We start from the raw sequence: 16,446 nt of genomic DNA, 5'->3' as shown, positions 1-16,446 counted from the left end.
CTCCAGTTTAGACCCCTCATTCAGATACTGGGTGTCAACCTGGATTTTGTGCTCTTGTCTCTGAAACAGGGAATGAACCCATGACCTTGTGACTCAGCTGAGAGAGCGTAACCAATTGAGCCATTATGGACACATTCCAACTCCTACCGTTTGAACAAATCAGTCTGGCTCACTAGTCCGCTACAATTGTTCGATTGGAGGAGGAACATAGGGTTCACTATAAACCCCAGGACCAGGCTTATGTCTGCAAGTCTCCGAGTATTTGCTGTAAACAAGTACCTGCACAAGACAGTTTCACATTACTCGCAATCTTAGGGAACTAAGTCAAATTTCAGCAATTTTCAATAAGGCTAACGCAAAACACAGCACCATAATCACAAAGTACAGAAACAGACAACAGCAACAAAACCACTGGTTGCTCTGGTCAGGTCCTCTCATTCAACAAATAATCATCATTGTTTCAGCCATACTGACATGCTCAAGTCTGGAATCACTAACAGTCTAGAATCACTAACACTTCGCAGCCAGCATTCTGAGAGTTAATATATGGATGTTAATACAGCCCTCTTACATGGCCAGGCTCAGTAATTATTTCAACATCAGTCAGGTCAGGAGTACTCACTAACTAAACAAAATGTGTCAATAGGGCCCCAATGCCAAAATTTCCTTTAAATCTGCTTGTTTAGCCTGTGAACCTTTAACTCCCTATTTGGCAACGGTTTTAATATAGTATTTTTAATAATACAACATATTGCTGGCCAAGTCCTGAGGTAAACATCATTTTACTCTCTTGGGTCTCCTTTAGAAACCTGTTGCGCTAATCTCATGGTAGCTTAACTTTATCCGACTATAACATTTTCAGGACCCTGGGCCCTATAATACTACTCGGGTTAAAGCCAATGCTAGCTCAATAAAACATTCACATGCTGACCTCTTGTCTTTCCATTTGTTCCATACAATCCGTGGAGGTTTAACATTTCAAGTCAAAAAGTATTGGCCGTCCTTGGCTAAAATTGGAGGGATCAATATCCTCCAGTTAGCAAGTGTGGTGTTTGAAAGCTGGAAGATGGCACAAGAACGATGGAGCTTAAAGGATTAAATTAAGGTTTAAACTTGATTTGTATTCCCTTGAACATAGGAGATTCAAGAGCGATATGACAAAAGTATTTCAAAATGTTAAAAAGGGTAGTGAAAATTAGGAGAAACTTCCTCCTGGTGAGAGGCTTGGTAACCAAAGGATGCAGTTCTAAGAACCAGGGAAGAGACTAGTTTTTATTTAAACAGAAGTTATGATGATCTAAATGCACTGCCCGAGATGATGATCCTGATGTCGAGATGCCGGCACTGGAAGGGGTGGGCACAGTAAGAAGTCTCACAACACCAGGTTAAAGTCCAACAGGTTTATTTGAAATCACAAGCTTTTGGAGCGCTGCTCCTCCCTCAGGTGAAGTAGAGGCAGATTCACAATCACAGCATATAAAGGAGAGACACAATGGCAAGATAATTACGGATTGGAATGTGAAGAATGGTTGGAATGTGAGTCTTTACAGGTGAACAAATCTTTACAGGAACATAAAAAGTGCGAGTGGAGTGAGTGATAACAGGTAATCGAGGTGTGAATTGTCTCAAGCTAGGACAGTTAGTAGGATTCTGCAAACCCGGGCAGTATGGTGGGGGGTTACGTGTAACGTGACATGAACCCGAGATCCCGGTTGAGGCCGTCCTCATGCGGGCGGAACTTGGCTACCAGTTTCTGCTCGGCGATTCTGCGTTGTGTCTCTTGTAAGCCGCATTGGAGATCGGAGGATGAATGTCCTTGACTGAAGAGTTCCCCAATTGAAAGGCAACACTCCTGCCTGGCAATTGTTGCGTAGTTTCCGTTCATCCGTTATCGTAATGTCTGCATGAGCGGACACCGCGCAACAATCGTCAGGCAGGAATGTTCCCTTCACCAGGCAGGAATGTTCCCTTCCAGTCAGGGAATACTTCAGCAGTCAAGGACATTCAGCCTCTGATCTTTGGGTAAACATTCTCCAAGGCGGCTTTCAAGACACACGAGAACGCAGAATCGCCGAACAGAAATTGGTCGCCACGTTCCGCACGCATGAGGATGGCCTCAACCGGGATCTCAGGTTCATGTCACATTACATGTAACCCCCATCATACTGCCCATCCTAACTGTCCTGGCTTGAGACAATTTACACCTCGATTATCACTCACTCCACTCACGCTGTTTGTTCCTGTAAAAATTTGTTTACCTATAAAGACTCACATTCCAACCATTCTTCACATTCCAACCTGTAATCATCTTGCAATTGTGTCTCTCCTTTATATGCTATGATTGTGAATCTGCCTCCACTTCACCTGAAGAAGGAGCAGCGCTCCGAAAGCTTGTGATTTCAAATAAACCTGTTGGACTTTAACATGACGATGGAAGCAGATTCAATCATAGCTTTCAAAGGGGCATTCGATAACAGCAAAGAACAGCACAGGCCCTCCAAGCCTGCGCCGAACTTGCTGCCCGTCTAAACAAAAACCTTCTGCACTTCCGGGGTCCATATCCCTCTATTCCCATCGTATTCATGTATTTGTCAAGATGCCTCTTAAACATCGCTATTATGCCTGCTTCCACCACCTCCCCGGCAGCATGTTCCAGACACTCACCACCCTCTGTACAAAAAACTTGCCTTGCACATCTCCTTTAAATTTTGCCCCTCGCACCTTAAATCTATGTCCCCTAGTAATTGACTCGTTCTCCCTGGGAAAAAGCTTCTGATCATCCATTCTGCCCATGCCCCTCATAATTCTATCAGGTCGTCCCTCACACTCCATCGTTCCAGTGAAAATAATCAAGAGTTTATTGAACCTCTCCTCATAGCTAATACCATACAGACCAGGCAACATCCTGGTAAATCTCTTCTGTACTCTGGCCAAAGCCTCCACTTCTGGTAGTGTGGCAACCAGAATTGAACATTACATTCCAAGTGTGTGTGGCCTAACTAAGGTTCTATACAGCTGCAACATGACTTGCCAATTTTTATACTCAAGTGCCCCGACCGATGAAGGCAAGCATTCCATATGGCTTTTCGGCTACCTTCTCAATCTGCATTGCCACTCTGTGATGTGGACCTGTACGCCCAGATCTCTCTGCCTGTCAATATTCCGAAGGGTTCTGCCATTTACTGTATACTTCCCACCTGTATTAGACCTTCCAAAATGCATTCCCTCACATTCTAACTGAATCCTCATCACTATCCGCAACTCCACCAACCTGTGTTGTCCTCAAACTTATCAATCAGACCAGTTAAGTTTTCCTCCAAATCATTTATATATACTACAAACAGCAAGGGTCCCAGCACTGATCCCTGTGGAACACCACTAGTCAGTCCTCCATTCAGAAAAGCACCCTTCCACTGCTACCCTCTGTCTTCTATGACTGAGCACAGTAAGAAGTCTTACAACATCAGGTTAAAGTCCAACAGGTTTGTTTCGATGTCACTAGCTTTCGGAGCGCTGCTCCTTCCTCAGGTGAACACACACACCTGAGGAAGGAGCAGCGCTCCGAAAGCTCGTGACATCGAAACAAACCTGTTGGACTTTAACCTGGTGTTGTAAGACTTCTTACTGTGCTCACCCCAGTCCAACGCCGGCATCTCCACATCATGGCTTCTATGACTGAGGCAGTTCTCTACCCATATTGCCAGCTCACTTCTGATCCCATGTGACTTCACCTTTTGTGCCAGTCTGGCATGAGGGGCCTTGTCAAAGGCTTTACTGAAGTTCATTTAGACAACATCCACTTCCCTCACTTCAATCATCCTCATCACTTCCTCAAAAAACTCGATCAAGTTATTGAGACAACCTCCCGTCCACAAAACCATGCTGCCTCTCACTAATAAGTCCATTTATTTCCAAAAGAGAGTAAATCCTATTCCGAAGAATCCTCTTGAATAATTTCCCTACCACTGACGTAAGGCTCACCAGCCTGTAATTTCCTGAACTATCCTTGCTACCCTTCTTAAACAAAGGATAAATATTGGCTATTATATAGATATAGTTGTATAGAATTTACAGTGCAGAAGGAGGCCATTCGGCCCATCTAGTCTGCACCGGCTCTTGGAAAGAGCACCCTACCCAAGGTCAACACCTCCACCCTATCTCCACAACCCAGCAACCTCACCCAACACTAAGGGCAATTTTGGACACAAAGGGCAATTTATCATGGCCAATCCACCTAACCTGCACATCTTTGGACTGTGGGAGGAAACCGGAGCACCCAGAGGAAACCCACGCACACACAGGGAGGATGTGCAGACTCCGCACAGACAGTGACCCAAGCCGAACCTGGGACCCTGGAGCTGTGAAGCAATTGTGCTATCCACAATGCTACCGTACTGCCCTATTCTCCAGTCTTCTGGGATCTCACCTGTAGAGAAAGAGGTACAAAGATTTCTGTCAAGGCCCCAGCAATTTCCTCCCTTGCCTCCCTCGGTATTTTGGGTGAGATCCCATCAGGCCCTGAGGATTTATCTACCTTAATGTTTTTCAAGACACCCAACACCACCTCCGTGTTGTTATCGGCATGATCCCAGGCTATCGACACACCCTTCCCTAGACCCATCATCCACCAAGTCTTTCTCTTTGGTGAATACTGATGCAAAGTACTCATTTAGTACCTCGCCCATTTCTTCTGGCACCACACAGATTCCCTCCGCTGTCCTGGAGTGGGCTAACCCTTTCCCTGGCTACCCTCGTGCTCTTTATACACGTATAAAAGCCTTGGGATTCTCCTTAATCCGGTTTGCCAATGACTTTTCATGACCCCTTTTAATCCTCCTTGCTCAAGTTCCTTCCTCCTTTTCTTTTATTCCTCAAGGGCTTTGTCTGTTCCTAGAACAGCAGCTCTGGGAAAAACACAGGAGTGGGAATAACTGGATAGCTCTTTCAAAGATGAGACATTGGTACGATAGGTTAAAGACCTTCTTCCGTGCTGTACAATTCTACCAGTAGCTACTGAGGAACTATTTTCTCTGCTGGGAAAAATGGTTTTTCTGGGCAATTCAGGAGGGAAATCAGGAAACTCCCAGTAGGAATCTAGAACTCTGTCCCCATAAAGACTGGATGTTGGAATAAATCGGTTCTTTAGTAGTTTCTTCTCGCAGGGCAAATTTCTACTTTTGTTCCAGGACACGCACGTCATGGCAGACAAGGCCAGGGGTTAGTTGATCTCAGCTGGGGCAGAGGTGGGCAGTACAATTAATTTTTCCGAGGTGTCAGCTGTAGCTCAGCAGTAGAACCCCAGTACTGAGGGAGGGCTGCACAGTTTGTGGTGCCCCCTTTCAAATGAGACATGAAATCAAGTCCCCATCTGGTCTTTCAGGTGGGCACAAAACGATTCCATGGTACGATTTTGAAAAAGAGCAGAGTCGTTCACCCCAGTGTCCTGGCGAATATTTATCCAGCAAACACCATCATCAAAACAGATTACGGTCATCATCATATTACTGTTCTTTGGTTCCATCCTGTACGCCAATTGGTTGCTGTACTTCCTACATTAAAAGTGGCTACACTTCTCAAAATAAAAGGCACTTGGGGGATGAAAGGTGTAAAAGAAATACAGGGCAGGATTTAATCAAGTCCATCACTGCAGCAAACATGGCAGCTGGGCTCTGTAACCAGAGGAGCGACAGTTAGTCTCCCACCAGCAGGGAAATCTCCTGCACATGGTGGGATGTCCATTAGTCTCATTAATGAGCAAATTGATACCAAATATCTGAGTCCATCGGAATTTAGCGGTGGCACGGGGATTAAATGAATTGCATGGCTTTCTCGTGCCTCCTGAAGTCTGCTCAGCAAGCTCAGTCAGATTTGCCAGCTGCTTACTGGTGCGTTCCCTAGGTGCCAGGCTGAATACCACTGCCTCTGACGCCATCCATTCTCCACTCCCGCAACCTCTTCCCTGTGACCCCCCATCTCACCCTCACTCGCCTGATGACCCAATGATGATCCCTGGTGAAGCCCCTGGATGCACCCATTGGAACTGCTGCCAAAACAGCACGGTCAACCTTCAATTGGCTGGCAGCTCTCAGCAGGCGGGATTTCCACCACCAAGGTCCTAAATCCTGGACAATGCCTGAAGCTGGCCAGTTAAGTGCCTGACAGGCACTTAATTTAATTGTACCTCCCACACAGAAGCAAATCACATTTCCCACCAGTTCACCAAACAATAGGCAAGAACTCCTTGGCCAACATTAAATCCAGCTCACAGGTTTTCTTTTACTCATTTAGCGTCACACAGCTTTACTGCTGTATCCACTTGCAACACAGATGGGGAACACCTTCTCACTCAGGATAAAGGCAAAGAATGGATTCCTGGCCCTGGCAGGCAGGGTATGTAGGATAGCAGTGGGAATAGCAAAACTGGGCATTGCCCCCCACAACTTCCAGCCTATCATCTTCTATCAGTGGATTCCGAACCCCTCCCAAGCTCATTACACCACACTAAGTGGCTGCTCATCTGAAGGTTCTTCCCTCAACCCTCCACATTGGTCCCATTTCCCTTCACCAGCATACCAATGTTTTTATAATAAATCTAAAGTACCCAGTTTTTTTTCCCAATTAAAGGTCAATTTGGCATGGCCAATCCACCTACCCTGCACATCTTTGGGTTGTGAGAGTGAGACCCACACAGACATTGGGAGAATGTGCAAACTCCACATGAACAGTGATCCAGGGCCGGGTTCAAACCCGGGTCCTCTGCGCCGTGAGACAGCTGTGCTAACCATTGTGCCGCCCCATCTCACCAGCGCATCTAACAAAATTGAAAACTTTTCATCAACTGCTGACATATTTTGTTAAATCTGCTAAACCAAATATGATAGAGCAACAGATGTAGAAACTTAAACTGAATCAAAGAGTTGTGGACACAAAGATTTAACCCTCTTCCCAAATAATTAAGTGGAGGAAATTGAGGCTCATCAAAAGCTAGATGCCAGACAAGCAGCCCGACAAGGCAGAGGGAATGGAGATTTTTTTTCATTTAAAAAAAAAATTTGGAGTACCCAATTAATGTTTTCCAATTAAGGGGCAATTTAGCATGGCCAATCCACCAACCCTGTACATCTTTGGGTTGTGGGGGCGAAACCCACATAAACAAGGGGAGAATGTGCAAACTCCACACGGACAGTGACCCAGAGCCGGGATCGAACCTGGGACCGCGGTACAGTGAGGCAGCAGTGCTAACCACTGTGCCACCGTGCTGCCCCAGAATGGAGAATTTATAACGGGCTGTCGAGAGGAAGAGATGGATGCTGTAAGAATACATGTGGAACAGAATGTCATATCTTCAGAGGACAATGACTTGGAAACAAAATCCTAGAAGAGCTAATCATGTACAAAAATCCATGGTCACAAAGCTCCATATTCTATGAAGGTGAACTCTGAAACCAATTAATAATGTTTGAAAGAGGAATTGTAGAATATTGATGGCTGCTGTGAGCTGTGACTCAAATGGATAGCATTCTAACCTTGAGTCCAAAATTGTGGGCTCCAGTCGCACTCCAGAGACTTGAACAAAAATACTAACATAAGAATTAGGAGAAGGAACAGACCAATGGGGGCCCCTTCAAGCCTCCTCCGCCATTCAGTAAGATCATGGCTGATCGGATTGTGACTCCAACTCCACTTTCCTTCCTATCCCCATATTCTTATAAATATTCTTGTCTGACAAGGAAGACTTAAGATAAAAGCAAATTACCGCAGATGCTGGAATCTGAAACAAAACCAGAAAATACTGGACAATCTCAGCAGGTCTGACAGCATCGGTGGAGAGAAAGAGCTAACAGTTCAAGTCTGTATGACTTTGTTAAAGTTAGAAAGAACTGGAAATAGGGTCAGATTCATAGTGCTGTAGGGGGCGCGGAACGGTGGGCTGGATAGGGGGCCAGCGATAGGTGGAGATGGACAAGGATCTCGAGGACAGAAGACAAAAGGAATGTGAATGGGGGCGATAAAGGCTAAGAAGGGTGCTGATAGGACAGCACGGTGGCGCAGTGGTTAGCACTGCTGCCTCACGGCGCCGAGGTCCCGGGTTCGATCCCGGCTCTGGGTCACTGTCCGTGTGGCGTTTGCACATTCTCCCCATGTCTTCGTGGGTTTCGCCCCCACAACGCAAAGATGTGCAGGGTAGGCGGATTGGCCACGCTAAATTGCCCCTTAAGTGGAAAGAAAATGAATTGGGTACTCTAAATTTCCAATTTAAAAAAGGGGGCTGACAGCGGCACATAAGAGGCAGAAGAAAGGTGAGCAGTGATTGAAAGGGTAACTCGGAACTGATGGCCCAAGTGCAGTGGGCTGGGGAGGGGAAAACAGATCAATGGAAGAAATGAAAATAAATTGATAGAAATAAAAAAGGGGGTGAAGGTGGAGGAGAAAGTTCACGGTCTGAAGTTGTTGAACTCAATGTCAAGTCCGGAAGGCTGTAAATGTGCCTTATCGGACGATGAAGCGCTGTTCCTCCAATTTGCACTGGGCTTCACGGACATGAGAGCAGGACGGCGAGTTGAAATGGCAAGCGACAGGAAGGTCTGGGACCTGCCTGCAGACAGACAAGCGGTGTTCTGCAAAGCAGTCACCCAGTCTGCGTTTAGTCTCTCCAATGTAAAGTAGACCGCATTGGGAACAGAGAATGCAATAGACCAGATTGAAGGAGGTGCACGTGAAGCACTGCCTCACTTGAAAAGTGTGTTTAGGGCTTGGGATGGTGAGCAGGGAGGAGGTAAAGGGGCAGATGTTACAACTTCTGCGATTGCAAGGGAAGGTGCCATGGGAAGAGAGTGATGTGTCGGGGGTGATGGAGGAGTGGACCGCAGAGGCTGGTGGGTGAAAAGTGAGGACAAAGCGGGACCTTATCCTGGTTCTGAGAGAGAGGAGAGCGTGAGAGGGCAGAGGTGTGGGAGATGGGACGGACACGGTTGAGAGCCCCGTCGATCATAATGGGTGGGAAACCTCGATTAAGGAAGAACGAAGACATGTCAGCAGCACCGTTTTGGAAAGTAGCATCATCAGAAAAGATGTGCGGAGGTGAAGGAATTGGGAGAATGGGATGGAATTCTTACAGGATGTGTGGTGTGAAGAGCTGTAGTCGAGGTAGCTGTGGGAGTCAATAGGCTTGTAATGGATATTAGTGGACAGTCTATCCCCAGAAATTGAAATCGAACGGTCAGGGAAGGGAAGGGATGTGTCGGAGACAGACCATGCGAAGGTGATAAGAGAGGTGGAAATTGGAAGCAAAATTAATAAAAAATTTCCAGGTCCAGGCGGGAACAAGCGGTACCAAAACAGGCGTCAATGTACCGATAAAAGAGTCGTGGGATGGGGCCGGAGTCGGACTGGAACAAGGAATGTTCCATATACCCCATAAAGAGACAGGCAAACTGGGATCCATGTGGGTAGCCATAGCCACACCTTTGGTTTGGAGGAAATGAGACATGTTGAAGAAGAAATTGTTCAGTGATAGGAGAAGTTCAGCCAGATGGAAGAGAGTGTTAGTAAATGGGGATTGTTCAGGCATCTGTTTGAAGAAGGAGTCCTCAGTCCACCCTGGTGGGGAATGGAGGTACAGAGGGATTGGACATCCATGGGAAAGGAGGCGGTTAGGGCCGGGGAACTGGAAGTTGTTGATATGAAGTAGGGCAATAGAGGAATCACAAATGTAGGTTGGAAGGGACTGGGCAAGGGGAGAGTATGGAGTCAAAATAGGAAGAAATTAGTTTGGAGGGGCAGGAACATGCTGACACGATGGACCTACTGGGATAGTCCTGTTTGTCTATTTTGAGGGCGAGGTAGAAGCAGGGTTGGGAGACTGAGGTTGGAAGATCTCCCAAGGAGATGAAGTCAGTGACAGTCCTGGAAACAATGTCTTGATGCTCAGTGATGGGGTCATGGGGTCATGGTTCAAGGGGAGGAAGTGCCTGAGAGTTGGCGTTCAGCGGTCAGTAGGCCAGACAACAGCCCTACCCTCGTCGGCAGGTTTGATGACAAAGCAGGGTTGGACCCAAGAGAGCAGAGTGCAGCCAGTTCAGAAGGTGACAGATTAGACTGGGTGAGGGGACCAGAGAAATGGAGACGGTCAATCTCATGTCGACAGTTGTGTGTCAAAAGATCAAGGGCAGGTAACCGGCCTAAGGGAGGGGTTCCACATGGAGGGAGAATTTTGGAGGCGGGTAAAAGGATCTGTTGAATTTGAGTGGGGAAGACCTGCCTGAAGAAGTGAACATGTAGCTGAAGGTGGTTGAAAAGTTCACCCGCATGTCGAGCCTGAAATTCATTGAGGTGGGGCCATAAGGGTACAAAGCAGAGTACTTTGCTGAGTACAGCACGGACAGTCTCAACAGGGGGCGGCGGTCAGGGATATGGTGAATACACGGCAAGGAAGGGGTGGATGGTCTTGAAGAGTTGCTGGAAAGAATCTTTCTAACTCAACCTTAAAAATAGAGCCAGCCTCCACAGCTCTCTTGGGAACGTAGTTCCACAGAATCACGACCCTTGGAGGAAACCTCAATTCCATCTTAAATTGGAGTTCTCGCGTCTTCCACAAGAAGCAACCTTTCAGCATCCACTTGGTCAATCTCCTCAGGATCTTCTAGATTTCAATAAGACCGCCTCTCATTCTTCTAAACTGCAATGATACAGGCCCAACCTGTCCTCACATGATAAATCTAGGCTGACATGCTGTTGCAGTACTGAGGGAGTCCTGCACGGTCAGAGGTACTACTTTTCAGGTGAGATACTAAACGGAGGCCCCATCTGCCCAAAGTCCCATGGTGCTAGTCAATGATGAGCAGGCAATTTGTCCCCAGTGTCCTGGTCAACAGTTATTAAATTTATTTTTTAAAAGAGAAAGGGTAACTGTTACTGTATACAGCACCTCAAGTGTACAGTTACTCAGGGCAGCACGGTGGCGCAGTGGATTAGCCCTGCTGCCTCACGGCGCTGAGGTCCCAGGTTCGATCCCGGCTCTGGGTCACTGCCCATGTGGAGTTTGCACATTCTCCCCATGTTTGCATGGGCCTCGCCCCCACAACCCAAAGATGTGCAGGCTAGGTGGATTGGCCATGCTAAATTGCCCCTTAATTGGAAAAAATGAATTGGGTACTCTAAATTTAAAAAAGAAAAACAAAAGTGTACAGTTACTCAAGTCATAGAGGTTTAGAGCATAGAATCAGGCCCTTCAGCCCAACTTGTCCATGCCACCCAGTTTTTACCACTAAGCTAGTCCCAATTGCCCACATTAGGTCCATACCCATCTAACCCATATAATGGTCTAACTGCTTTTTAAAAGACAAAATTGTACCCGCCTCTACTACTGCCTCTGGCAGCTCATTCCAGACACTCACTTTTAGCTGACTAATTCTGTCTACTCAACTCCACTCACCAATCTCCCTCCCGCTCCTGGACCTTTAATGTGGGCCTGAAAGTGGCTGCAGGAAAGGACAGGAGTAGGCTCCAAGTCCCACATATTGAATACTGCTACTTTAAAGATGAGCAACAGTCCAATCATTCTGGTTACCCTGCCAACTCCGGGTGCTCTGGCTTTCCTAACACAAGTCCCGAAAGACGTGTGTTCGGTCATTTGAACATTCTGAATTCTCCCTGTATGTACCTGAACAGGCGCCGGGATGTGGTGATTAGGGGATTTTCACAGTAACTTCATTGCAGTGTTAATGTAAGCCTACTTGTGACAATAAAGAAGATTATTATAAACCACAACTCAAATTACCCCGTTTACCCACAAATCAGCATGCGTACCAGATGAAGGGCACTCTGCATATAGAAGAGGTGCTTTTCTTGCACCCCCACAACACTCCCAGGAGGTTATCGCACAAGATGTTTCTCCATAATTAAATAGAATGTAAACACAAAATCATTCAGCCCAGCCAGTCCATGTCAGCATTTATACTTCCCTCAATCCTCCTCATAGCCTTCCTCATCAGCATAACCCTCCAATGCTTAATGGTCCTATTTATTTTCCCCCACAAGAACAGCAACATTTTCTTTTTTAGTTTTTAAAACAAACTTCCAAGGGGCAATTTAGCGTGACCAATCCGCCTATCCTGCACATCTTTGGTGATGGGGGTGAGACCCATGCAGACATGGGGAGAATGTGGAAACTCCACACGGACAGTGACTCAGCGCCGTGAGGCAGCAGTGCTAACAACTGTGCCACCCCAGCTAATGGCAACATGAGAAAAGCTTTTTATACAGAGTATAGTTAAGATTTGAAATGTACTGCCTAAGAGTGTGGTGGAAGCAGCTTCAATTTTGGCTTTCAAAACGAATTTTAATAATTTTGTAAGAGTTTACTTTTTTTAAATTAGAGTACCCAATTCATTTTTTCCAATTAAGGGGCAATTTAGCGTGGCCAATCCACCTACCCTGCACATCTTTGGGCTGTTGGGGTGAAACCCACGCAAACACGGGGAGAATGTGCAAACTCCACACGGACAGTGACCCAGAGCCGGGATTGAACCCGGGACCTCGGCGCCGTGAGGCAGCAGTGCTACTCACTGCGCGCCACCGTGCTTCCCATGCTCTAACCAGTCTATGATTCTTCAGCATTCTCTAGCTTCCCCTTAAATGCATCTATATTAATTGCCTCCGTTACTCTATGGGTAGCAAGTTTCACATTCTCACCACTCTGGGCAAGATTCTTAATTTCCTGTTGGATTCAGTTGTGACTATCTGATACTTATGGCCCCAAATTTTGGTGTACCATGATATTTAAACAACCTTGCCTACTAAATGTTTGTGTAATGTAAGTTTTCACCCACTTACCCGTTTTCACCCCCAACTCGTGGAAACAGTTTGTCCGATCGGAGGGTAAAGTCCTCCTGACTACATCCCTGTTGAATGATGGATGGAGCACTCTGCAAAGATCATAGCCAGTCATGCCCATGCACTGCATGGTGGCTGTATCTCCCACATAGCAAAGGCTGCCCCCACATGGAGCATGAGTGTAGGGGACACCTGAAGGCACGGCACTCTGCGAAATGAGGAGACTCCCTTCATCATCGGGCGGAGTACAGCAGGTGAAAGCAGCTGGGCACATGTGACAGCCATGCGGAGAATTGCAGTCAATGGGCAACAGATCACTTCGATCGTAGTGTAGGTAGAGATCATCCACCGGGGAAGCAAGGCAGACTTCAGGAGGCAGAAACTCGTAGTGGTCCGGACCAGACACAAAATTGTCTAGCAAAGTCAACGTAGAGTGTGACTGAAATGGAGCCATTGGTTGTGTAAACTCGGCACCAGAAACAGAGCTCTCCTCCAGAGCCTGGTACTTGGGCTGAATCATGGCTTGGCTTCCCACAAGCATCGATAGCCGATGGAAATATCCATTGGTCTCGTCCGTATATGGGCAGGGAAGGTCCGTGTTAATGGGCAATGTTCTAGCGTGCTGCCCTGCGCTGGCCAGCTCCTCACTGTGCCCTTTGACATCCCCAGTGCCAGGGTTGAGCTTCGTTGCGATGTCACTCCTAGAGTCCCTTCTTTTGGCTCGCGGACAGCGGCGCCCAGCCAGTGGATGTGGGCAGGAGGGCCGCGTCCCACCATTCGCCTTGCCCGCTTTGCTCTCACCATCCACGCGGCTGCGCCGCCCAGTTGAAACGTCCTTTGTGTTGCTCAACTTGAGGAATGCGGCAGCATTGAGACTGGCCATGCGTTTCTTAGCGGGTAGCTCAGCCAATCCGCTCTCCCAGCCACTCCTGCCTGGTGCAGGCTCACTCTCAGTGCAGGTGAAAACGTCACCGTCCAATGAACCACACGAGCTACCAATTCGCTTTTTGGCTGGGTGGCCTGTCCTGCCCTCGGGCCGGTTCTCAGCGTACTCCATTCCGCAGCTGGGACCCTTCCGGCATCGCCTGTTGGACGTTGGGCCGTCCTCACGCTCCAGCAGCAGATTGTTGACCGCCTCCGCATTCAGGCTGGCCAGCCTTCGTGGGCGTGACTCAGCAACACGTGGCATCACAGCAGCAATCTTCGAGTTCTCTTTGCCAGTGTCTTCGCTCCTCTCTGCCTGGGGTGCCTCTCCTCGAAGTCTGTCCTGACTGCCTTGGTAATTCCACTGCTCCACAATATCCTGCGTGGTGCTCATTTCATGGACTACTGTCCCGTGCAGCTCCTTGGCAACCCCTTGGGAAGAGAAATTGCCTGGCTGCGCATGCATGCGCTTCCGGAGTGGGTACGTCTTGCGATGTTTGCTCTCGGTTTCGGCCACTCCCTCATCATAGTCTCTGCTGCCTCTGACCCCATTGTGTCCCAACATCATCTTACCCATGGTTGTGCTGCTTAACCTGGATACATTACAATCAGTGCAGTTCATGTTGTATGACATCAAGAGGCAGGACATTTCATAATTGCACCTGTAAAACAAGAGCAGAATGGAAGTTTTAAACATATGACAGACTCATTTACCAAATATAACACTCAAAATCACCCAGGCAAAATGGACAATAGATTTGTGTTACTGATCTCCCCCTCCCCAAACTTGTGGGGTTCCACCCATAATCTAATTTGATGGCCATCCTCTCCCTTAATTCAAAAGGTTTGCACCAACAACTAAGTTTAAATGAAGGATTACTGAAAATGAGGCCTGGCATTCCCCCAAGTAAAGAGGGAATCATCCCTAGGAATTCCTGTCATTACTCCCTAAGAGATGTGACTGTCAATGCAAACAGTTTGTTTTTTTGACGGTTATGTTCAAATATACAGCAAAAATCAAATGGAATGGAGAGCAACAATGCCTGTTAGTCTTCGGAAAACACAGCACACACTACCCCACCTGAGCATGGCCCTCAAATTATCCAATTATCCTGTTTCCTTGCACGGGCACACTGCAATGGATCATGAGGCGATAAGGCAGGTTCGCATCCACAGCCTTAACCAAAGGCGGCTTCTCCCTCGCCATTGCTAGAATACACAAGGTTCTATGTGTCAGGAGAGCCTCAGACACTATTAAACTCGCACTTTATTGAAGCAGCTGACTGCAGGTTTAAATACTACTACTCAGCTAAGAGCAGTGATGTATTCGAGTAGAACTTGGGAATGTGAGCAATAAAGAACTAGCGCTCGATTAGCAATAACAGGCGCCAGAATATGGCGACTAGGGGCTTTTTACAGTAACTTCATTGTAGTGTTAATGTAAGCCTACTTGTGACAATAATAAAGATGATTATCTGCACACACCTCTCAGACCCACCCAAAATTGAATGGATTAGTCAGTATTTTTTTCTCTACGATTCATTCTCTGGATACAGTTTTTGCCGGCAATGCCTGCAGTTACTGCCGATTCCTGGTTGGCAAGATGTAATGATTTGGCATAATTGAATGGTTTGTTAGGCCACTGCAGAGGGCATGAAAGAGCCAACCAAGAGGGATGGGAGGCTGGATACAAGTTCAGATCAGGCCAGGTTGGCAAGTCTCATTCTTTAAAGGGCATTACTGAATCAGGGTCAGGTTTTTTCTTAAGGCCAGGTGCTAGTTGCATTGTCACTTTTACTGATACCAGGTTTTTAGATCAACTTTGTTTAAAAACTCAGTTGCCATTGCAGGATTTGACGTTTCATTCCCTAGATGGATCACAAATCCAAAAACATAAGCACTACACTACCATGCAATGGACCGGAGATTCTTCATTGGAAACATACAATAATTAATAATCTTTATTATTGTCACAGGTAGACTGACATTAACACTGCAATGAGGTTACTGTGAAAATTCCCTAGTCGCCACATTCCGGCACCTGTTCAGGTACACAGAGGGAGAATTCAGAATGTCCAATTCACCTACCAAGCACGTCTTTCGGGACTTGTGGGAGGAAACCAGAGCACCCGGAGGAAACCCACGCAGACACGGGGAGAACATGCAGACTCCGCACAGACAGTGACCCAAGCGGGAATCGAACCCGGAACCCTGGTACTGTGAAGCAACAGAGTGCTTCACTGTGCTACCTTGCCATCCACGCAATGAGACTATATCATTCTCTGGCAGGGGGTGAGTAGTGGGAAGGGTGGAGCGTGGGGAAGAGACACAAAGTATAAATGAATGGAAAGCTCCCACTAGAAGTTCAAACTTAATGGCACCAAAGACAGACTGCACATTCCCTCTCCTGGGCAAAGGTTGTTATGGAGCTAAACCATAGACTCTCAGGATGTATTTTAAATCATGAAGTGAGCTGAAGTAATCACCATCAATCCTTACAGAATGGCTTGTGTCTGTGTTATAAATGGTGTTTGCCTGGGGCACCAAGTGAACACAAACAGACAGATGCAGGTAGAAAAGAAATCATTAAAATCAGCTAGAATCATTACAAATCAGGCAAAAATATTTTATTGATGTAAAGTTTGGACATTCCTTGTCGAGGGGAAGCAGCTAGCTGCAGTAAACTGA

General features: G+C 47.0%; 1 protein-coding gene across 9 annotated transcripts in view; it reads right to left on the bottom strand.

Annotated features, from left to right (window-relative positions):
- Nucleotides 1–16,446, bottom strand: part of LOC140397579 (bromo adjacent homology domain-containing 1 protein-like) — a 92,931-nt gene that overhangs the window by 28,474 nt on the left and 48,011 nt on the right. For 8 of the 9 annotated variants that reach the window (XM_072486171.1, XM_072486173.1, XM_072486175.1 and 5 more), the window contains one exon: nucleotides 12,835–14,420. In XM_072486171.1, coding sequence (XP_072342272.1) covers nucleotides 12,835–14,407 — 1,573 coding nt within the window. In that variant the 5' untranslated portion in view covers nucleotides 14,408–14,420. Of the gene's footprint in view, nucleotides 1–12,834; nucleotides 14,421–14,839; nucleotides 14,968–16,446 lie in introns of all 9 variants that reach the window. The other variant, XM_072486168.1, reaches the window with a different exon arrangement.

The sequence above is a fragment of the Scyliorhinus torazame genome, chromosome 2 (assembly GCF_047496885.1).
Source record: "Scyliorhinus torazame isolate Kashiwa2021f chromosome 2, sScyTor2.1, whole genome shotgun sequence".
In the NCBI taxonomy this organism is placed as follows: Eukaryota; Metazoa; Chordata; class Chondrichthyes; order Carcharhiniformes; family Scyliorhinidae; genus Scyliorhinus; species Scyliorhinus torazame.
The sequence above is the reverse complement of the archived record's forward strand: the minus strand, read 5'-3'. Positions and strand labels throughout refer to the sequence as shown.